This window comes from Bombina bombina, chromosome 12 (assembly GCF_027579735.1).
Source record: "Bombina bombina isolate aBomBom1 chromosome 12, aBomBom1.pri, whole genome shotgun sequence".
Taxonomy (NCBI): domain Eukaryota; kingdom Metazoa; phylum Chordata; class Amphibia; order Anura; family Bombinatoridae; genus Bombina; species Bombina bombina.
In genome coordinates this window covers 104,976,608-105,001,985 of record NC_069510.1, presented here as the reverse complement: position 1 = coordinate 105,001,985, position 25,378 = coordinate 104,976,608, and the positions used below count along the sequence as shown (strand labels likewise).

The 25,378-nt window shown below is 38.0% G+C and overlaps 1 protein-coding gene across 1 annotated transcript in view; it reads right to left on the bottom strand.

Moving 5' to 3' along the window:
* The window catches only part of LOC128643021 (semaphorin-3F), a 120,133-nt gene that overhangs the window by 24,564 nt on the left and 70,191 nt on the right, over positions 1-25,378 (bottom strand). The window contains exons 5-10 of the mRNA XM_053695942.1: positions 16,849-16,968; positions 16,582-16,675; positions 16,325-16,444; positions 15,661-15,800; positions 8,847-8,961; positions 3,790-3,859 (exon numbers count right to left, since the gene is read on the bottom strand). Of these exons, the coding sequence (XP_053551917.1) occupies positions 3,790-3,859; positions 8,847-8,961; positions 15,661-15,800; positions 16,325-16,444; positions 16,582-16,675; positions 16,849-16,968 (659 nt within the window). The remainder of the gene's footprint in view (positions 1-3,789; positions 3,860-8,846; positions 8,962-15,660; positions 15,801-16,324; positions 16,445-16,581; positions 16,676-16,848; positions 16,969-25,378) is intronic.

Sequence of the window (25,378 nt, the reverse complement as noted above, 5' to 3'; positions counted from 1 at the left end):
GCAAAATCCATAACTACTGCTCTCAGATGGCGGTATGGATTGTGTCGGTATAAAGCATAACGCAAGCTTTTTAGCCTGAAGGCACAACCTGTAATACCGGCGCTATGAAAATCCCACACAAAAATGTCATTTTTTTGAGTGCGGAATGGACGTTGCGTCACAGGCTAAAATCCTTGGGTTAGAGCTATACCGACATGACTCGTAATATGCGTTCCTGGCCATTACGCTGGAATGGCCTTTTTTACAGCATTAAAAGCCGTACCGCAACACTTGTAATCTAGCCGTTAGTTGAGTACTGCTTGGGACTGCCAGAGTACTGTGCGACAGGTGCTGATGATTGGGTCAGCAGGACTTTATCTATGTGAGTAACCCCTTTGTAACAGATTAGAACATGTAATTTTAACACTATAATAGCCCTTTGCATGTGAGAAGTTGCCATTCTTATATAATTTTTAGTTAAAGTGATGGTAAATTAAACATAAACTACAATCCTACGTTTTTACCTCTAAACCAATAGGCAATCTAGCCACACGACATTTTTTATTTTTAGAAGTGCTGTATGGTTAGATTGCCACCTGCCCTCAATAAAAGAGTATTGCTTTAGCGCATCTGAAAATAAAAACGACAAATGAAGGTAAGTATAAAAAAATAATATAGATTAACCCCTTCCCGGCGTTACGACGTTCCATGCTGTCCTAACTGCGCTGGGCTTTAGCAGCGTTAGGACGGCATGGAACATCCGAGCCGTTTGGCTGTACCGAAGTCAACAACGCTTCTTGAATGGGATGGCAGTCTGGAGGGCGTGCATAGCGTTATAGGGACGCTCCCTGACCCGATCCCATCACTGAAATCTCACGATTGCATGCACGATTGCGTGATTTCAATTTGTTTACATCAGAATGTTGTTCCAATCTAGACAAATTAGCCCAGTCATGAAAGGGTTAAGGGGAGAATAGGATTGTATTTTATGTTTAATTTACCATCACTTTAACATTAACCCCTTAACGACAAGCATCGTACAGGGTACGTCGCACAAAACCTGGTCTTTAAAGACCACCGACGTACCTTGTACGACGTTGGGGTTGAAAGCGGCTGGAAGCGATCCTTATCGCTTCCAGCCGCTTTCCGGTTATTGCAGTGATGCCTCGATATCGAGGCATCACTGCAATAACATTTTACCCCATCCGATGCAGAGAGAGCCACTCTGTGGCCCTCTCTGCACCGGACATCGATGGCCCGCAATCGTTGGTGGGTGGGAGCCGAGGCGGGTGGGCGGCCATCGGTGCATTACGTAATGCAGCGGTGGGTGGGATCGTGGGCGGGCTCGCTGGGGGCGCGCACAGGCGCAGCGGGCGTGCACGGAGAGGGAGCGGGTGGGAACCATTACACTATGGAACAGATTTTCTATATTTAGAGGGAGAGAGGGGGGTATAAAAACATTTTATCTATATATAATCTAAGAGATCTGGGAGGGGGTGGGGGTTTAGTCTTGGGGGGGGAAGCTACACTACAGTGGGGGGAAAAATAAAAAATATATATTTTTTTTTTGTAAACTGGGTACTGGCAGTACGTTCCCTACAAGATCCCTAATTAACCCCTTCACTGCTAGACATAATACACGTGTGATGTGCAGCGGCATTTAGCAGCCTTCTAATTACCAAAAAGCATCGCCAAAACCATATATGTCTGCTATTTCTGAACAAAGGGGATCCCAGAGAAGCATTTACAACCATTTGTGCCATAATTGCACAAGCTGTTTGTAAATAATTTCAGTGAGAAACCTAAAATTGCGAAAAAATTTAAGTTTTTTAAAATTTGATCGCATTTGGCGGTGAAATGGTGGCATTAAATATACCAAAAGGGCCTAGATCAATACTTTGGGTTGTCTACTACACTACACTAAAGCTAAAATTAACTCTACAAGCTCCCTACATGCTCCCTAATTAACCCCTTCACTGCTGGGCATAAAACACGTGTGGTGCGCAGTGGCATTTAGCAGCCTTCTAATTACCAAAAAGCAACACCAAAGCCATATAAGTCTGCTATTTCTGAACAAAGGGGATCCCAGAGAAGCATTTACAACCATTTATGCCATAATTGCACAAGCTGTTTGTAAATAATTTCAGTGAGAAACCTAAAGTTTGTGAAAAAATTTGTGAAAAATTGAACAATTTTTTTTATTTGATCGCATTTGGCGGTGAAATGGTGGCATGAAATATACCAAAATGGGCCTAGATCAATACTTTGGGATGTCTTCTAAAAAAAAATATATACATGTCAAGGGATATTCAGGTATTCCTGACAGATATCAGGGTTCCAATGTAACTAGCGCTCATTTTGAAAAAAAAGTGGTTTTGAAATAGCAAAGTGCTACTTGTATTTATTGCCCTATAACTTGCAAAAAAAGCAAAGAAGATGTAAACATTGGGTATTTCTAAACTCAGGACAAAATTTTGAAACTATTTATAATGGTTGTTTTTTGGTGGTTGTAGATGTGTAACAGATTTTGGGGGTCAAAGTTAGAAAAAGTGTGTTTTTTTTTCATTTTTTCCTCATATTTTATAATTTTTTTAATAGTAAATTATAAGATATGATGAAAATAATGGTATCTTTAGAAAGTCCATTTAGTGGCGAGAAAAACGGTATATAATATGTGTGGGTACAGTAAATGAGTAAGAGGAAAATTACAGCTAAACACAAACAACGCAGAAATGTAAAAATAGCCCTGGTCTTTAAGGGAAAGAAATTGAAAAATGGCCTTGGTCCTTAAGGGGTTAAAGGGATAGTAAAATAAAAATAAATAAAAAAAAGTTCAGCATTCAGATAGAGTGTGCAATTTGCTTCTATTATCAAATTTGCTTTGTTCTCTTGGTATCCTTTGTTGAAAAGAAAACCTTAGTAGGATGATAGGAGCTAAGGAGAATGCGCGTGTCTTTAGAAGCCTATGGCAAATTTGTTTGTAACTATGTATAACATTGCTATAAACAATGTTGCAAACATTGCTGCCAGATTGCTAGACATGTGCACGCTCCTGAGCTCACGTAGGATTACTCTTTAACAAAGGGATACCAAAAGAACTAAGCAGAATAGATAATAGAAATAAATTGGAAAGTTGAAATCCATTTACGTTTAATTTTGAGTTTACTGTTCCTTTAAACAGTTTTAAAAAGTCGAAACATTTAATTACTATTAAATAATGTTTCATAATTTGAAAATGTTTTTATTAAACCTAGGAGATGATTTTGTTTATTAAATTAGTAATTAGTTTATTAAAAAAATAATTCACAAACTTGAATATAGGATTATTAATAAACGTGGGCTCCATTTATCATAGGTCTGGGGGACATGATATGCCGGACCTCACTGCGAGCTGAAAGCATACTCTGTCCACATTTAATATTGCTCAAGCAATGCTTGTGGAATTCCGCCCCCTGCTTGCTGGCGGCCAATCGGTCACTAGCAGGGGATGTCAATCAACCCGATCGGATCAGGATGATTTTAATTGTGGCGGATAGGTTAAGCAGCAGTGGTCTTAAGCCTGAAACGTCAGGGCCACAAAGCTGCTTTCGCATAGTGTCTGAATAATGTTTTATGAAAAGTATCAGATTCAAAACCCTGTGCAAACGGAAGAGCTCTTCTAGTAGACTGGAAAAGAGCTTAGAGCCCTATACCCAAGGTGAGAATTATACAGTGACTCAGTATGTAAAACGCACATGTGCGCAGCATAACACGACTAGGCCAGACATACTGATAGATATTATATTAAATAGCATCTGAGTGATCTCTTACCCCAGTGTAGTGAAGACCCCATAAATTAGCGGGTTTTGTTTGTCCTGCGTCGGCTGAATGAAAACATCACCTATTAATCAAAAAAAAAGTCTTAAGCACTGTTGTTCTTTTTCTGTGCTAAGTAAATAATATTTCCCCCCCAATTACTGATGTCTAAGCAGCATTAAGTAGAGGTTGTGCACAATGAATAATTAAGAAAAAACAACAACACTAATGAATGTAAAATAATAGTTATTGTTATTTTCTTTCTTGGTATTATCTGTTCTTCTATGTGAAACCAGTGCCTACAACACACATTTTGTTATCTTCTGATGGTGCAGCCTTTGCTTAACATACGGCTAGATTACGAGTCTTGCGTTATGAGTAAAAAAGCAGCGTTAAGCCTCATAAGTCTTGCAGATTTAGGGGCACCGCACACTTTTTTGGCCTTACCGCAAATCAACTTACGCAAATTGTGTATAGTCTATTTTCAATGGGACTTCAATAGCGCCGGTATTACGAGCTTGTCCTGGGAGGACAAAAAGTGAGCGGTACACCCTATTCCGTCAAGATTCGTAACGCATTCTAAAGTCAGTAGTTATGAGTTTTACACTAAAAAGCTGTAGCATAAAACTCATACTTAAAGTGCTAAAAAGTACACTAAACACCCATAAACTATCTATTAACCCCTAAACCGAGGCCCTCCCGCATCGCAAACTTAAAATTATTAACCCCTAATCTGCTGCTCCGGACATCGACGCCACTAGAATAAACATATTAACCCCTAAACCGCCATACTCCTGCCTTGCAAACATTAAATAAATATTATTAACCCCTAATCTGCTGTCCCTAACATCGCAGCCACCTACCTACATTTATTAACCCCTAATCTGCTGCCCCCAACATTGCCGCCACTATACTAAATTTATTAACCCCTAAATCTAAGTCTAACCCTAACACCCCCTAACTTAAATATAATACAAATAAATCTAAATAAAACTTACTATTAATAACTAAATAATTCCTATTTAAAACTAAATACTTACCTGTAAAATAAACCCTAAGCTAGCTACAATATAACTAATAGTTACATTGTAGCTAGCTTAGGGTTTATTTTTATTTTACAGGCAAGTTTGTATTTATTTTAACTAGGTAGAATAGTTACTAAATAGTTAATAACTATTTACTAACTACCTAGCTAAAATAAATACAAATTTACCTGTAAAATAAAACCTAACCTAAGTTACACTAACACCTAACACAACACTACAAATAAATTACTTAAATTAAATACAATTAAATAAATTAAATACAATTAGCTAAATTACAAAAAACCCCCACTAAATTACAGAAAATACAAAACAAATTACAAGATATTTAAACTAATTACACCTAATCTAATAGCCCTATCAAAATAAAAAAAGCCCCCCCAAAATAAAAAGAAACCCCTAGCCTAAACTGCCAATAGCCCTTAAAAGGGCCTTTTGCGGGGCATAGCCCCAAAGAAATCAGCTCTTTTACCTGAAAAAAAAATTATAAACAACCCCACCAACAGTAAAACCCACCACCCACACAACCAACCCCCCAAATAAATCCCTAACTAAAAAAACTAAGCTCCCCATTGCCCTGAAAAGGGCATTTGGATGGGCATTGCCCTTAAAAGGGCATTTAGCTCTATTGCCGCCCAAAGCCCTAACCTAAAAATAAAACCCACCCAATACACCCTTAAAAAAACCTAACACTAACCCCTGAAGATCCACTTACAGTTTTGAAGATCCGACATCCATCCTCAACGAAGCCGGGAGAAGTGGTCCTCCAGACGGGCTGAAGTCTTCATCCAGACGGTATCTTCTATCTTCTATCTTCATCCATCTGGCGCGGATCCATCTTCAAGACATCCGACGCGGAGCATCCTCTTCTTCCGACGACTACCCGACGAATGAAGGTTCCTTTAAGTGACGTCATCCAAGATTTCTATCAGCCAATCGGAATTAAGGTTGAAAAAATCCTATTGGCTGATGACTACCCGACGAATGAAGGTTCCTTTAAGTGACGTCATCCTAGAATTCTATCAGCCAATCGGAATTAAGGTTGAAAAAATCCAATTGCCTGATGCAATCAGCCAATAGGATTGAATTTCAATCCTATTGGCTGATCCAATTAGCCAATAGGATTGAGCTCGCATTCTATTGGCTGTTCCAAGAATTCTATCAGCCAATCGGAATCTAAGGGACGCCATCTTGGATGACGTCACTTAAAGGAACCTTCATTCTTCGGAAGAAAAGGATGCTCCGCGTCGGATGTCTTGAAGATAGACCCGCTCCGCGCCGGATGGATGAAGATAGAAGATGCCGTCTGGATGAAGACTTCAGCCCGTCTGGAGGACCACTTCTCCCGGCTTGGATGAAGACTTCTCCCGGCTTCGTTGAGGATGGATGTCGGATCTTTAAAACTGTAAGTGGATCTTCAGGGGTTAGTGTTAGGTTTTTTAAGGGTTTATTGGGTGGGTTTTATTTTTAGGTTAGGGCTTTGGGCCGCAAAATAGAGCTAAATGCCCTTTTAAGGGCAATGCCCATCCAAAAGCCCTTTTCAGGGCAATGGGGAGCTTAGGTTTTTTTAGTTAGGGTTTTATTTGGGGGGTTGGTTGTGTGGGTGGTGGGTTTTACTGTTGGGGGGGTTGTTTGTATTTTTTTTTTTCAGGTAAAAGAGCTGATTTCTTTGGGGCAATGCCCTGCAAAAGGCCCTTTTAAGGGCTATTGGTAGTTTAGTTTAGGCTAGGTTTTTTTTTATTTTGATAGGGCTATTAGATTAGGTATAATTAGCTTAAATATCTTGTAATTTGTTTTTTATTTTCTGTAATTTAGTGTTTTGTTTTTTTTGTAATTTAGCTAATTGTATTTAATTTATTGAATTGTATTTAATTTAGGTAATTTATTTAATTGTAGTGTTAGGTGTTAGTGTAACTTAGGTTAGGTTTTATTTTAGGTAAATTTGTATTTATTTTAGCTAGGAAGTTAGTAAATAGTTAATTTAAAAAATAAACCCTAAGCTAGCTACAATGTAACTATTAGTTATATTGTAGCTAGCTTAGGGTTTATTTTATAGGTAAGTATTTAGTTTTAAATAGGGATTATTTAGTTATTAATAGTAAGTTTTATTTAGATTTATTTTAATTATATTTAAGTTAGGGGGTGTTAGGGTTAGACTTAGATTTAGGGGTTAATACATTTAGCATAGTGGCGGCGACGTTGGGGGCAGCAGATTAGGGGTTTATAAATATAGGTAGGTGGCGGCAATGTTAGGGGCGGCAGATTAGGGGTTAATACTATTTAACTAGTGTGTGCGAGGCGGGAGTGCGGCGGTTTAGTTAAAATGTTTATTATAGTGGCGGCGATGTCCGGAGCGGCAGATAAGGGGTTAATAAATATAATGTAGGTGTCGACGATGTCGGGGGCGGCAGATTAGGGGTTAATAAGTGTAAGATTAGGGGTGCTTAGACTCGGGGTTCATGTTAGGGTGTTAGGTGTAAACATAAATTTTGTTTCCCCATAGGAATCAATGGGGCTGCGTTACGGAGCTTTACGCTGCTTTATTGCAGGTGTTAGACTTTTTCTCAGCCAGCTCTCCCCATTGATGTCTATGGGGGAATCGTGCACAAGCACTACAACCAGCTCACCGCTGAATTAAGCAGCGCTGGTATTGGAGTGCGGTATGGAGCTCAATTTTGCTCTACGCTCACTTCTTGCCTTTTAACGCCGGGTTTGTAAAAACCTGTAATACCAGCGCTGTAGGAAAGTGAGCGGTGAGAATAACTTGCAAGTTAGTACCACACCCCTCATAACGCAAAACTCGTAATCTGGCCGATAGTTATTTCCCCTCTGCCTGACACACATTAAAGGGATAGTATAGTCAAAATTAAACTTTCATGATTCAGATAGAGCAGGCAATTTTAAGCAACTTTCTAATTTACGTCTTTTATCAATTTTTCTTTGTGCTCTTGGTATCTTTATTTGAATCTAAGCATAGGAGCCAGCCCATTTTTGGTGCAGCACCTGGGTAGCGCTTGCTGATTGGTGACTACATTTAGACACCAATCAGAAAGCGCTACCCAGGTTCTGAACCAAAAATGGGCTGGCTGCTAAGCTTACATTCCTGCTTTTTCAAATCAAGATACCAAGAGAACAAAGAAAAATTGATAATAGGAGTAAATTAGAAAGTTGCTTAAAATTGCTGCTCTATTCTGAATCATGAAAGTTTAATTTTGACTAGACTATCCCTTTAAAGGGATACTAAACACAATTTTTTTCTTTCATAATTCGGATAGAGCATGCAATTTTAAGCAGTTTTCTAATTTACTTCTATTATAATTTTTTCTTCGTTCTCTTGCTATCTTTATTTGAAAAAAAAAAAAGAATAAAAGCTTTGGAGCCGGCCCATTTTAGGTTGAGAACCTGGGTTGCACTTGCTGATTGGATGGCTCAATGCCGGCACCAATCTGCAAGCCCTTTACAGGGTACTGAACAAAAATAGTCCGGCTCCAAAGCTTTCATTCCTGCCTTTTCAAATAAAGATAACAAGAGAATGAAGAAAAATTGATAATAGGAATAAATTAGAAAGTTGCCTAAAATTGCATGCTCTACCTGAATCATAAAAGAAAAAACAGCACTTCTCTCTCTTTTTTTCCCGTTAGTTTAACACATCTTTTTTCATGTATATAAGTTTCCATCACAGCCCTCCCCAGACCCAGCATGAACAGACACACAATGCAAATTGTGTTAATGAGCAGCAACTGCCACAGTGGGAATCCCACTGTCTGTGACCTTGAGCAATGTCACTTCATCTTCACATGCATCAAAGGCCCGGGAACTGAGGGACTCGGTGACAACTCCGCACACAGCGCTGTCACAGCTGCCTCGGGATTAGTTTGTTAACTATGATGCTGCCAGAAAGACTGAAAGATTTTTGAAGGTGAGAAATATTCTACTTCCCAGAACCAAGCTATGGCTGCCAAACGTAAAAGAAAATGGAAAGATCAGATCACACAAATCTTAACCCTTTTATTGTCGCAGGATACTTACGCAACTGGTCAAATGAGGTTTCCACCCCATCGTCGCCTATCACTGAGCAGACAAGCCTAGCCTTGAGGAAAGATGTCCACTTCCCAACTAGAGAACGCAAACCACCATCATCGTTCTGCAAAAACATAAACATTTAACAGTCACCAAACGACACTCCAAAAAACTGCATCTGTAACCAAGATGAAACCATGACACCATGCTCAGCTCTGAAAACCTTGTATCTTACATTAGTAATAGATTACACACCACCCTAGCTTGACATGTTAACGCACAATGCACCAGACTTATTGAGCAGTGATTGTGAACAAAGTTGTCACTTACCTTAATTAAGGGGCAAACCACTGTCACATGACTTTTCAAATGATGGGGACTTCAAGAATACCTGGGATAAGTATAAGGCTTTCCTACAAACTAAATAAGCTCACACTTTTAAGAAATGATGTCCAGACTTGTTGGGCCTAAGGGTCTTATCAGCCATCACCATCTATGTTTCTATGTTTTAATGTGCGATTTATGATTTTTGGTTTGCACTCCAAAACATACGTCGCCATCACGCAGCATTGAGAACCCAGGAATGTTACTGACAGTGCGTGTGCAGAAGTTGCATTGTTAGCGTATGTGTGATATGTGTGATATTGGAAACGTTTAACTCCCTTGGCTTTAGTAATGGGGCTAATGCCCACACGCTGTACAGGATGCTTACAAAATGGGCCAATAGTAGGTACAAATAGTCACCAGCACTGTTGTATTTCTTATAAAACATTTATTGGAATAATATTAAAAAATGTGCATGACTAAGGGGTTAAGTTCCAAAACATCGCTTTTTATATTATTCCAATAAAAGTTTTATAAGAAATACAACAGTGCTGGTGACTATTTGTACCTACTATTGACATTTGGGGTGTTTGCAGTTAACCCTTGTCAACGAGCACAGTGGTGCTGATTTCCCATGGAACTGGACTTCTGCACAACAATGGGCCAGTCAGGGTGACTTGCACACATGCCAGGCTAATATATTCAGTATGTTTCCTTTCATAAAAGACAACTATGTAACTATATTAGACTGACCACTGAGTATAACATGCACAAGAGGAGCTAAGGAGGACTGCTATCTGAAGCATGTAGCCAGTCCTTTTATGTACATGTTATCACAGAGATTAGGCGAGGACCGACAGTTTACAGATTAGGGGCATTAACACAGCCCATGATTAAGGGGTGGTATACAGGGATATAGGGCAATCTGATGGGGACTGCACCCTGCTCAATGACCAGAACATTCCAAGGGTGAGAGGAAGTTAGAAGAGAATCTGATTTTCCTTGCAAATCTTTATGATCCCTCTAGACTGCCATATAATGTGCTAATCTCTCACTGTATTTGGAATAAAGGGTGCCTTTAAGGATGTGCTTATCACAAATGCTATTAGTGGTCAACCCTAGTCGCCATAATTCTACAATAATACATTTCCAAAATAAATTGTATTGTGCAATAACACATGGCCTGTAATTGTTACTGTTTCGTGTTTCAAACCATATAGTGAGTTTTGTGTTAAGCCTAAAAAAATAAAATTACATGCACACTTAGGGGTCTATTTAACAAAGGTCTGTCGGACCTGATCCGACAGTGCGGATCAGGTCCGACAGACATCGCTGAATGCTGAGAGCAATACGCTCTCCGTATTCAGCATTGCATCAGCAGCTCTTGTGAGCTGCTGGTGCAACCCCGCCCCCTGCAGATTCGCGGCCAATCGGCCACCAGCAGGGGGCTGTCAATCAACCCGATCGTACTCAATCGGGTTGAATTGCGGCAATGTCTGTCCGCCTGCTCAGAGCAGGCGGACAGGTTATGGAGCAGCGGTCTTTAGACCACTGCTTCATAACTGCTGTTTCTGGCGAGCCTAAGAGCTCGCCAGAAACACGAGGCTTCAAGCTCCATACAGTTGGTCCTTATGAGGCACAACATTGCGCAGGCCATATTTACTATTGCTTTAATCTATACATATGTTGCTCTCTTGCTTCATATTTTGTTACCATCAATAAGTTTGTGAGTTACGACAAATGTAATATTTTCATAATGTTTTGGTAAAATTATGAAAATGCTGATTTTGACAAGAATTTGTAAGCAGGCAGATTGTGCCCGATCAACTCATCGGTTATTTAACCCTTTAAGGACGCAGCTTTCAGTTTGCTCAATTGTTTTATGACGGAAAAATTCCGTCATATGTCCTTAAGAGGTTAATTCCATAGGATCTGTACGCCTAAAAAATATAAAAATACACAGTTCAACCATCAGGTTTAGCTGTCAAAATATTAGACATAGACATTCTTAATTGATGTCTTAGTCATACAACTATTTATAGACACTATACATATTTGCTATCTCGTTAATAAGTAGATTGGGTGCAGTCTTGTTTTAAGTGGTTAACAGATGTGATAATATTTATACAGTTTACAAACTATGGGCAAGATTACAAGTGGAGCTCTAATTTATAACATGCCTGCAATTTGGCAAATTCGCCCGTTTACGGGCACGCAATAAATAACCAGCCATTACAAGTGGCTGGTTATTGCTACCGCGAGCTTGCGATAGCAATTAGCACTCAAAAAATTAACCGGAGGTCAGACCTCTACATTTTTTAATGTCCTCAATTGCTGCAAAATAACGTGAGGTCCCTTTTCTTAAAAAAATAAATAACAAAGAGCTAAGCAGTTTTTGCGGGCTAAAGTCGGCGGGTGTGGGGTGTTAGAAACAAAAAACGTCACTGAAAGGTGCCTTTACATTGCAGTCCATGGGGACTGTGTGTTTCCAGTAAATATATATGTACATGCTTATTTTCATGTTTTTGTGTGTGTGTCGGGGGGGGGTAACCCAGAGCAACACCTTTTGGTACAACAAGTTGAAAGCCTTCTGTGTTCTTGTGTATTTTTGCGTATTTTTGACCCATGTAGGGATGCATATGGTATCGGCATACTAAGTAGATAAAGTATTTGCTAATTTATATTTAGTGATTTTTTTAAACAAATAAATGTAAACGGATACATTTATTTACTTTATTAGATTATGGCCTTGTGGAATGCAAATATATTAGTGGTATTATTGTGTGTTAACATTGCTACAGTGCAATCATTAGCACTTACATTTTTGTGCTTATTTTATAGCTTGAGTGATAGTCTAGGGCTCGCTAACATCTGCATATTGTATTGCATAGTTATGCTAAATCTCTCACAAATTAGTAAAATTCATCTTAGATAACACTTGAGCGCTAAGCTGAGAGTGCATTAAGCCGATGGTACGCAAGAAGTAGAGTTCCTAATGCAGTCCTGTGCTATACAATTAATAATAAAGCTTTATTTCAGCTCTTAAAAAGCAGTAACATTTACAGCAGTATTTTGGATTGTGCAACACTTAACTAATCACTGTATGTATTTATTGTATGTATGGGGTACTTGTAAAGCGCAGCTAATCACCCGTAAGGGTCTCAAGGCGCTGCTCATTTAAATGACCTCGGAAGGATGAAAAGCTGGGTGGACCTCGCTGGGGATCGAACCTGCAACCCTTGGGTTGCTACAGAGCTCAGCCACAGTGCCTTAGCATGCTGAGCTATCTGTCCGGTATTGCGCTTGTAATACAAGGGCAATAAACTCACTAATAGTTATCCCTGTGCTATTCAGTAAAAAGTATAGGATATGCTAAAAAAGGTTTGGACTCATTAAGATGCTTCGGTTAAAATATTTAATCATCCACTTGTAACGCCAGATTGTGCGTTATTCTTTGTGCAAAACTGAACACAGATTGCACTCCTCTTGTAATATAGCCTTATATGTTTTACCTAATGCATTCCAGTCGGACAAATGGCTGATAGATGAGGCAAAATATATGGTAAAATATACATTTTATTACAATTTACATAAATAACCCCCTTAAAACGTTTCTTTCGGGCAATGAGTAAAATACTAAATATTTACTAATAATGGCCTCAAGTTGACTACAAACTATACCCATTAATCGGCAATAATCGCATATATGCAACTCATACAAATTATACACACACACTTTTAATTAACCACTACAAGTTAACCCTTTCTTAAAAAGAACATTAAACAGCTTTTGCGTAAAGATTTTGTTTGTCCCACACCCCGTAGAGAGGTCAAAAAGACCAATTTTGTTAGCTAGTTTAGATAATGTGCAGCAATAAGAAAACCCAGGTTACAGATATTGCTTTTTGGCATCTCTAGGGAGCGTGTGACAAAGCGTAATTGTTACACAAAATCAGCTGGTGTTTTATGTCCCTTAAACACATTAGAAACCAATAAACTCTGGTCTTTTAAATAAAATCATTAAATGAAAATCCAAAGGGCACAAACCAATGGGAAACTCAATTTATGCCGCAAAAACATATGTTTTCTATATTTAGTTTGATATAGGCTTACATAAATCATTTCTAAATAGACACTACAAAAAGTCCCGTACCCCCCCAAGTATGCAAAACATTCTTAGAGTAGCGCAGCACTCTGAGAGATGCTTTTATGGCGAGAACAATGCTGCGCCCCCACAAAGGTTACTAGGTCATGAGTAAGTATGTGCACTTTCCAACATCTAGTGGCTATTTACATACACCACTCCTCTTTGGTCAGGTTTGCACCTTGGTTTGATGTTCTAAAATGACAATGGGGGTCAAGATCCGGAGAGAGCGTCTGCCATTTAATAGGGCTTTTTGCAATATATGAGTGCATGAGCCTAAAGTAAAAATACTAGGGTCATTCATAATCCTTTAGAAAAAGTTATCTAAGGTTTTTTGTACAGAAAACCCCAATTGATTGTCTATGGGGATTTTTTATGATATTATTTTTAAATGATTGTGATGGACCCACTATGTCTAAGGGACAGGGATTGGATAGAGCGTGACGTTGTAAGAAACAATCCAATTTACTTCTCCTAAACTCCAATCAGCCTACCTAGATTTAAAGTTCAACAAAGGATAACAAGAGAACAAAGCAAATTAGATAATAGATGTAAGTTAAGTTGTTTCATTTGCATATTCTATTTCATTCATGAACGTTTCATTTTTTACTTTAATGTCACTATAATTTATTAAATTGTAACATTTACAAATAATCACTTTGTTATAGATAAAATCTCACTCCCTTTATCACATTGTCCCAAGAGTTACTATATTGAGCCACACATAATAAATGATACAGTATATGTCCACCTGCACTATAGAGAAAAGTTTGTAATAAATTATATATTCACAAAATATGTATATACAATAGAGAAACTAGTACAAGGATTATTATATATATATATATATATATATCTATATATATATATATCTATATATATCTATATATATATATATATATATCTATATCTATATATATATATATATATATATATATATATATATATATAAATTCATTAAAATTATGGGGGGAGATAAAAAACTGAAATTAAAATCCTCCATGTCTCAAAATTAAATAAATGTAAATATTTGCATAGAAAATTAGCACATCTAGGCAAGAATCCCCGCTTGCTTTTTCCCCAGAAATAACTCATATACAATGTTACCAATGCACAAGAGAATTCTGGGTAAGTTATGCAAATTAGATATGCAAATTCTCAGTTTTTTTGCTTCAAAAATACTGTTTTAACACAGCGATCCTTTTAACAGGATTATATCAGAACATCTGATTAAATACATTTTTTAACCCCTAATCTGCCGACCGGACATCGCCGCCACTTCAATAAATATATTAACCCCTAAACCGCCGCACTCCCGCCTCAATCAAAAAATCAAAATATTGATTTTCTGAATTGCTGCTATAATCCTGTTAAAAGGATCGCTGTGTTAAAACAGTATTTTTGAAGCAAAAAAACTGAGAATTTGCATGTCTAATTTGCATAACTTACCCAGAATTCTCTTGTGCATTGGTAACATTGTATATGAGTTATTTCTGGGGAAAAAGCAAGCGGGGATTCTTGCCTAGATGTGCTAATTTCCTATGCAAATATTTACATTGATTTATATATATATACACACACACACAAAAACACACATATATTATCTTGCAATAAGTAAAGCATATCTGCAGTATCTGGCAGCTATATTATATGTTCATTTTATTTTTAAATACTGTTTTTTTAAAACATTACAAAGTTTTAATGTATACTCAATTTTGAGTGTAATTGGGCACTTTAATTGGGATTGGGTGGAAACCCACAAATTTGATGCAAATGGATTCAGTACTTTTTGAGTTCATAAGATATAAATTTTTGATATTTTTCAAAATGCCTTTAAGAGAATTTTAGACAAAACTGCAGTGAAAACCGTTGTACCCATCTAACTTATTACCCATCTACCTTATTTTCATGAGATGTGGCATTTTAGAGTAATGTATTCCTACTTGTAGTTGCATAAGTGCATTTAAATAAATAAAAAATACACAGGGGAAACAAGAATTGATAAGTATGGCTTTATATACACTAGAAAGCCAAATCTTTTTTAACACTAATTTGTCCACATTGTGTTTTACGGATTCTGTACACTTTTTTACCAACTTGTCACCTGACATGTATGTTTGAATCTTATGTTTTTACAACGTTGAGTAACTTTTCTACATTATACATAGACTGTGTATAACCCATGGTTTTAAACGTTTTATTTAGTGGCTTTGTAGATTAAAAATGCTGCCTTCATGAAACACAGACCATTTATGTGATGCTTACTCCTCACTGGCAGAGCACTTCACTCTATTTCACAAGACTTTTTGGCTTTCTGTATACAGTTTGTCAAATTGCATAACAAATTATGCTCACCAAGCAGATGCGTGCAATTCGGGATAGCACCGCTGGGCCATTCTCCCCTTCAAGGCTTCTCTCACGGAATAAGATGTACAGCTTATCATCCTCTCTAAAACTACTTTCTGAGACCACGAGGGATCCCACAAATAATGGATCTGAGAAATAAAGAGTAGGCATTGACATTCAGGGCCATATGAGAAACAGCAACCGTAAGCCTAGACACAGAATATAGTACGGTAGAATTGCATAATCTAACAAATGTATAATAAAAAGACAATGCAAAAGCACAGTCTGAATTTTAAGTCTGCAGTAGCTTTTTTATGACAAATTTAAAAGTAAGTTCCATTTTCCTTCTCCCCTGTATCATGTGACATCCTTCAGCCAATGACAAAATGCACGTATATTTATTCTGTGATGAATTGAACATGCTCAGTAGGAGCTGGTGCCTCAGAAAGTGTGTATATAAAAAACACATTTTGAGGATGGAAGTGAATTGGAAAGTTGTTAAAAATTGTGTGCTTTATCTGAATCATGATAGTTTAATTTTGACTTTAGTGTTCCTTTAAAACTAAAGAAACTACAGGGACAGTATGAGAGTAGGGGGTATGGTTCTAAGAAGGCAACATCCAAAGGCCCAGAAAACATCACTGATAAGAGGAGAGCGGCGCTTGGTATTTACCATTTAGCCAGCGAGAATCATATTGCTCTGTCCGGATTGGAGGTTTGTGGCCCATTGTGCGGAAAATAGCAGAGTCTGTTCCCATGTAATCTACCTGAACTCCAGCGTACAACACTCCATCTGCATGATACCACAAGAACAAGAAAACATTTAAGTTTTAAAGCTCCTAAACCTCTAAGCTGTATTTATAAATAAATCCAGATTGGGACATGTGGTACTTGAGAGACAAAAAGGCGCACAGATGCATCAAATCTTACCAATTATGGCAGCAAGGTTTTCCTGCTTGGGATCATATGGGCACCTGCCCTTCCCCGACTCCAGAGAGCCTGAGACGATCCGAAATACATAGTCCTTAAACACAAGATGTGCATGGGAGAGTTAGTTTCGATGCAGCAAGACTTTAATGAAACATAAGGAAGCATAGTAAGCGCAAGAATAAAAGATGTAACGCCAACTTGTGGGCTGAAGAGGGAGCCAAATTTTTCTCCCCTAACATCACAATGTAATGTAAATTATCTGCTCACCTCAGACCTCCATCCTCGGTAGACGAGTGCGCACTGTGGTTGGTAAGCTCCTGTTCCACAAGCATATAGATGGGTACGATTCAACGGCTGAATAAGGCGAAGAAAGTTGTAGCACTCATCCTGCAGAAATAGAGATAAATAGGTTTCAATGGCAGCTCGAAACAAGATGAGAAAAACACTTTAACTGAGAGAAATACAAAAAGGGATGTTAGAACAGGATAGATAATGTTCTACATTTGGTAGCAGGCAGGTTCAGTGTCTTATAAATAAAGGGACCAAACCAATACACAACCAAAACATTCTGTATTATCAAAAGTCTTGCTCTTCTAAAACTTAAACGGACAGTAGACACCTTGTCATTACAGACTTTTCTTCTATCTTGCAATAAATTGACATACTAAGTGAGTGTGATATTTTATTATTGTATTAAAGGGATAAAACGGTCAAAGTTAAAATGGGTGAGAAAAAATACTTCTAGTATAAGTTATTACTATTTTTCAGCAGCATACACACATATGCTGTGAGGACCTGTGCCATACAAGCCACTGTTGACTCTCTGGGAAGGTGCAGTGTTTGAATACAGGTGCACAGGCCCTCACAGGATATGTGTGTATGCTGCTAAAAAGCAGTAATAAGTTTTACTAGAAGTATTTTTGCTAATGGAAGTATATTGCAAAAATGCTTCTAGAAATGAAATACACATGAAATTTACATTTTGACATTTCTATTTCTTTAACACCTTTATTGCTGCAACTGTTTTTCAATAGCCAAGTCCCACCTACCATTTGCCTTATTTAGATCAACCAATTCAGACTTTTTACTGGAATAGATACAACTAGCCACTGTCATTATCTTAGCAAAGCTTGCATTGTTTTGCAGTATTTTATCACCTCTGCTGAGGCCAATTAGGTACATGTAGCAGAATAAGACATGTGATGTATGTCATGTGCACTTTCGATCATTAGAATTGTACAACTCTTAGGGCCAGATTACAGTGGAACGGTATTTAACGCTCCCGATTGAGCGCCAACTCCGCTAGAGGTAAACTTTTTGTGCGCGTTGGATAGCACATGTATTACAAGTTGAAAGTAAACTGTTTGCGCTTGCTCGCTAAGCCGACGTGCATAAAAGAGACGGACATAATATATTGCACGCATGATAGAAGTCAATGGAGCAAAAAGAAGTGGAGAAAAAAAATCACCCTACTAGCGTGCAAACCCGATCGCATATGCTTTAGTGAGCTAACCTGACATGAAAATATGAATATTTCACATTCAAATGTTCTTCACATAGCATAATATGTTCTATTTGATCTTAAATACATATTTATATACCGGATGGTATTTTGGTACAATAAATATCTATGCCTATATATACATGATTATATATAGATATAGATATATATAGGAATATCTATTTATAAATACATAGAACATATTCTTCTATGTGCAGAACATTGGAATGTAAAATATTTAAAGTAAATAAATAGTATAACACTTTATTAAAAATTAATATATATATATATATATATATATATATATATATAAACACACACACATACATATCCACCTTTAGACATGTATATGTATGTATTTCTATGTTAAAGCCCTTTTCCTGCCTTTTTTCTAACACCTTAGACCTCTTATCTTTGAGCCCTTTATAACTTTTTTGTGCAATATTTTTTCAAATATTTTTTTTAGATATAGTTATTGTGTAAGTGTATCTTGTAATTTATTTCTTTTATGTGTTTTGTGACAATTTATTGTTTTTATGAGACAGTTAACCAGAGCTCTGACGGCGCGCTATCCAAATGAGCATTTACTTTCAACTTGTAACATGCACGAAAAACCTGATAAACCCCTTTTCACTTGCGTGTAACTGTTAGCCCTTCACTCGTAATCTGGTCCTTCATTTTTAAAGGGCCGAACTGAATAAGTGACAATTATAGAATAAAACGACAATGCAATAACACATGGAATTTGCAATAAACAGTAGAATATTTTCTGGCAAATTAAATTAATCAAACATGTTCCTCCCCCTGTATCATGTGACAGCCATCGGCCACTAACAAGATGGATATATATACGTATATACAGTGTACTTTTGCACATGCTCAGTAGGAGTCTCAGAATGTGTGCATACAAAAAGAATGTGCACATTTTCCTAATGGAAGTATATTGGAAAGAAAGGTTTTTTTTAAAATTGCATGTTTTATATGAAGAATGAAACGTTAGTTCTTACTTCAATGCCCCTTTAAGTTGCGAGAAAAGATGGCAGATTTGGTAATAAAAGTGTATTGCCGAGTTATTTAACTATGCATCATTAAAAATATTACATTACAATCTCAAAGTGTTAAATGTCCCCCCTAATATAGAGAAAAGGTGAGAAGTGAACCAGTGCTTGTTATTTAAATGTATTTTCATGGTAGAAACTCGGTTTGCAGTTAAATAAGAACTGTCTGCCAAAACTCCCAGTAAATTAGTCTTATCTCATAGCCCGTTATTTTTGTATCCATATTCCAGACATTCTTAAAATCTTTTGCTTTATTTATCTCTACTGCGCCCTGCTAGAAGATTATTTCACATATCGACTATGTTCACAGTGAAGTCATTATTTAGCTAAAACAAATGAATTTTAAGTTAGCACCAGGCTGTGTTGACAAAGTGTTTGTATAACACCCAGCAGTGACAGGACACACATTAACAAGATTTCAGATGTAAGACAATTACACCACAACAGTTATGCAGAGATAAAAATATACCGGGCCATAAGGCAGGTAACATGGGTGACTATGTGCTTTACACCTTTTCCTAGCAAACTTGGAGGTGTCACTGCACATTTTCAGTAATCAACCCAGGCAGACTGGGGTGCCTAGGAGCATAACGCATACTAGCATAGTATAGTACTTTCATAGGTTAAACTACACAGTCGGCTGACACATTGTTTCTCTGTGCTGTGTTTGGAGAACTGTGTTCTTGTTTTGGTAACAGACCAGTTACAGCTAATGCAAACACACAATCCCAGGGAATGCCTTATGTAATGCTAAGGACAGCCAATAAAATGCCTCTTGAGGACAGTCACAGAAGTGGCAGACACCGTACAGGGCTCTATTGGGAGCCTGCAAACTCCTCTTTCCAAATGTAATGGACAGAGAACTTTATTCATTTGAGATCTCGCCACCCATGATATTATGCTGTGAAAATGTTGCTGTCCGTCATCTTGGTAATAAGTGTGTGGCAACATAGTGATATTTAGGTTTACTTATGACTCAGGTTAACCCCATGGATGACAGACAGAACTGTGAGCTTGTACTCGGCAATAAGGCCATTTGCAACACTAATGCACTGATCCATTATGTTAATGGTAGCTACAATATATGGCCATCTTGGCACATTTCCTGGACCTGTTGTAACACCTGTCACTGCAGTGGTTATGCTCACAATTTTACTATGACAGTGATCCTATACCATGATGCCATGACATACCATTGGTGCAGACAGGGCCTGGCTCTTGGCAGGTACCATTTTGTATTGCACTTGATCTTGCACTTTAGTATTTTACTAGTCTCATGCCTGGAAAGTACTGCACCCTGCAGGCCCCTCAGTAATAAAAAAAGAACACTGCATGGCTAGATGAAGTAGGGACCTGCAGCAGGCTGGTAGTGGAAGATAATATCAGTCACTGCACATTGGAGTGTAGGTAAACCAAATGTGAAGATTAAAAACATGTCCAATTAAGTTTAGCTTGCTGCTCTATTCTCCTATTTTTTTTTTTTTCATTTTCAGAATCTGGTGACCGTAAGCTTCATACACATCTTATAGTCAAATGAGTTTCATTTTTACATAACTGTATTGCATTATATTACTATATTAAAATGTTTGGGGTATCACAATAATTTCAAATTATGATTGAAAACCATTGAACTTACTAGAGCTACCTGGGTTTTACAAGAATCATTTGCATAAGAGTGAACCCCTTACATTTGCCAGGAGGCGCTGCCATTGGTATAAAGTGCCCTTTAAAAGGGCTTATGTAAGCACATTTATTTAGGCAAATCTATATACTGGTCAATGAATTAGTGCAACAATTGTTTCCACTATTGATAGCTAGCAACCAGTAGCACCCAGTTAAAGTTTCATGATATAGATCCAATATACTTCCATTATGAAAACCTGCACATTCTTTTTATAAGAACACTTTCTGAGGCTCCTGCACCTACTGTGCACAAGTGCTCAGTATATACGTATATGCATGTTGTGCTGTCACATGACACAGGGGAGGCAAAATTGGAATAACTGAAATTTGCCAGAAAATATTGTACTGACTTATTTAAAATTCAAAGTAAGTGCCATAGCGTTATCTTTGTATTGTGTAGTTGTTGATTATTACATTTTACTGTATTTCGTGGTCCTTTAAGAGTTGTTATAGATACGCCCAGTTAGTGAAGTTTACAGCACTTCCTAGGAAGAAAGAAATGCAAAGATCTGGGCTAACAAAATCACATGGGGACAAGCTTAACAACATGATTGATCACAATCCTTTAGAAAAGCTTTTTGAATTAATTATATACAAAAATCCCTATAGATTTTAATAGTGAAATTTGTATAAAAATAAATAGAAAAAGTACATGTGACCTTCCTTAACCTGCCACCCCAAACCAACTTCTGAACCCTTCCCTTTGGTTATTTCATCGCTCCTCTCTTCCCCCTCTCTATACCCTATGCATTTACTCTGATTTTAGGGGGACAAAGCCCCTGTAAATTAATAATGACAGGGGGAGTCACAACCTTTCCCCACTTTTAGGAGAGGACCTTCACACCCCAATAAGGCAAACATTCCTTAATACTCTTAACCCACTGTAATCCAGAAATGGAACTACAACCAGCTTACCCTGATTGTCAGGGGAGAACTTTGTAAAATGTAATTTCACATAACCATAGTTTGATTAATATTTCAGCGTATTATCAGTTTAAAAGTAGTTCATTACAAGTCTTATCTATATTCGGGAATCTCTCAAGTTATAATAGTCAACTTTTATTGGAGCTTTCCCTTTTTAGTACAGTATATTTACCTCTATTGTTATCATCTGTCCCACTATATAGTCCTTATAAAAGACAAAACAGATGGTTCTACTTCTAATGTCCATTAAGATACATCTTTTTTTTTTTTTAAATACCAACAAGAGTTTTGCTTATTCTGCTTCTTTACGAGCAACACATACAATTAACGGATGGGCTATTTCTGTTTAGAGTGGGAGGTGTAACTTCAAATGTCCACAATGTCACATCTGTCATACACCTGCTCTGTATTTAGTCAAAGATATTGAAGAGTGGAAGAAAAGAAGATACACAAGTCAGACACAATTGAAGAATGTCATAAAAAGGCCTAAGCAGACTTTTGTTAGACTTGTTAGAAAAACCTTTCTGCTTTTAAAATGACGGTTTCAGTATCACACTGTTAAGTGAGTAACTAAATATTGAGTGAATTGATTAGCAGAAGACTTTACTGGTTTTCATGGCTGTATCACTAAGCAATGATCAAGTATCAAGTAATGTAACGTACCTTAATCATGCATGCTCAGTAAGAAACACACTTAACTCAAAAGAACATGACCATAAAAGGAAAGACACTGAAGTTCCACAGAATGACCACATGTATAAATATTGCCTTGAGTTCTCTCAAAAATATAGAGATTAATCATTCTTATTTAGCTACTGATGGAGTTCAGGAATCAGGATACAAAATATAATTCCAACTTGCAGCTCTCACGTCTTAAGACTCAAACAATATCAAAAAGAGACAGGCATCATTTGGTGTAAATGTTTTTAATTTATTTTTTATATTTTAATCATATTCTATTAGAAGCTGTCCTTGTTTGAATAATTGTATACCTGTCTCTTTTTGATATTGTTTGAGTCTCAAGACGTGAGAGCTGCTAGTTTGAATTAAAAATAAAATAAAAAATACTTTCAATAAATAAAGTTTGGAAACATAATTGATCAAACATCACCCCAGTATACCCACCATGCCCAAATACAAATGCTTTTCAGATTGTTAAACACATATCATAAACAGCACTCTGTACAGTTTCAGAACACATACAAATACTCCATTAACCCCCTTAATTAATTAGTTATTTCAGTGTTCACCATCCATTGTTTGCAGTTCCAAATGACGTTGTGGGAAAAACAGAGATCAAAGGGTAGATTTATTAATTGTCGAGCAGACAAGATTCGCTACAACATCGCAATGTTTGCCTGAAATGGAAGTTAAGAAGCAGTGGTCATAAGACCGCTGCTCCTTAACCTGTCTATCACCTTTTTACGATCAGGATGATTGACAGCCCCTGCTAGCTGCCGATTGGGCGGCATTGAACAAGCATTTCACTATAGCGAATCATGTCCGCTCGAGTAGTAGTATATTTACCCCTAAGTCTACAGAGATGAAAATAAACATTGTGAAGAATCCTCTTGTTTTGGATCCAGTGTAATCAGTACCAGAACATTTTTGTAAGGTAAAGCTATTGTAAATATTTCCATTAACCAGCAACGTAATATTTTGAATGATGGTTTTGTGTTCATTACAGCAATTTGTAAAATACGTTGTTTGGCTTTAATGATTAAAGTGAATAAATGTAGGTTTGGAACTTGTAACCCTGAGTGGCTACAGCAACTGGGATGTCAGTAGCTATTCAATTTGGCGTAGCTCCTGTGTTACGGATGCCACAGAGTTGTTAACCCTAAGAGTGTTAGTTTGTGATTTCCTTCTCCTTAACGCACGGAGGGCACAGCGGGGCACTTTGAAGTGGCCACTTGAACAAAACAACTTTTATGATGCCAGGTTCACTTAGTTTGCAGAGCACAATAAACAGACTTACTGTATTACTTGTGACTCCAGTACATATTTTAGCACTAATAACAGACAAAGAGCCAAATACTTATGTTCTTAGACAAATACCCTTCTCTCCAAGCACTGACACTTAGTTCTGGAATTGCATGTCTGTGTGTGTCTCTGACCAGCTTTCTGATCTTCATGTTGTTCTGGGTAGCAGAAAAATGAACTGTTGCTTTTTCAAGTATCACCCATTAAGGTCCTAGCACACTGTTCCTGGCAAAACATTTGGGTTCTTATGTTATTATTAAAGGTCCTTACTTTTTTAATTAATGAGGCTGCCCCTTAAAAAAGCTTTAGCATTGGTGAGTGATCGTTATGTCCCCACAGACTAAATACACTGACAAAACTAAGCTGTAATTATGTTTTGTTTATCCTTAAAAGGGCAATGTCTCAATCAGCCCCCCCCTTCTTTATTTAAAAAAGAGAGAGAAAGAAAAAGAAAAAAACACATGCCCTGCGCTTTACAATAACTCCCTTTTCCCTTTTATTTGGTTAAAGAGAAATATGTCTGTTATGTCTTCTTTAATAGGCTTCCTATTTGTTTTTTTTAATATAATATTCCAAGCGATAAGACTGCATTTGGTGGAAGGGAAGATCCACAGTGATAAGCTGCATCTGGTAATTACTGACTTATGGTACATGGGGGAGGCCCAGTGATATGCTGCATCTGGTGCTGGCTGACTGTATGGTACAGAGGGAGAGGCTCAGTGATACACAGCATCTGGTGCTGGCTGACTGTATGGTACAGGGGGAGAGGCTCAGTGATACACAGCATCTGGTGCTGGCTGACTGTATGTTACAGGAGGAGAGGCTCATTGATACACAGCATCTGGTGCTGGCTGACTGTATGGTACGGGAGGAGAGGCTCAGTGATACACAGCATCTGGTGATGGCTGACTGTATGGTACAGGGGGAGAGGCTCATTGATACACAGCATCTGGTGATGGCTGACTGTATGGTACAGGGGGAGAGGCTCAGTGATACACAGCATCTGGTGCTGGCTGACTGTATGGTACAGGAGGAGAGGCTCATTGATACACAGCATCTGGTGCTGGCTGACTGTATGGTACAGGAGGAGAGGCTCATTGATACACAGCATCTGGTGCTGGCTGACTGTATGGTACAGGGGGAGAGGCTCAGTGATACACAGCATCTGGTGCTGGCTGACTGTATGTTACAGGAGGAGAGGCTCATTGATACACAGCATCTGGTGATGGCTGACTGTATGTTACAGGAGGAGAGGCTCATTGATACACAGCATCTGGTGCTGGCTGACTGTATGGTACAGAGGGAGAGGCTCAGTGATACACAGCATCTGGTGCTGGCTGACTGTATGGTACAGGAGGAGAGGCTCATTGATACACAGCATCTGGTGCTGGCTGACTGTATGGTACAGGGGGAGAGGCTCAGTGATATACAGCATCTGGTGCTGGCCGACTATACGGTACAGGGGGAGAGGCTCAGTGATACACAGCATCTGGTGCTGGCCGACTATACGGTACAGGGGGAAGAGGCTCAGTGATACACAACATCTGGTGCTGGCTGACTGTATGGTACAGGGGGAGAGGCTCATTGATACACAGCATCTAGTGTTGGCTGACTGTACGGTACAGGGGGAGAGGCTCAGTGATACACA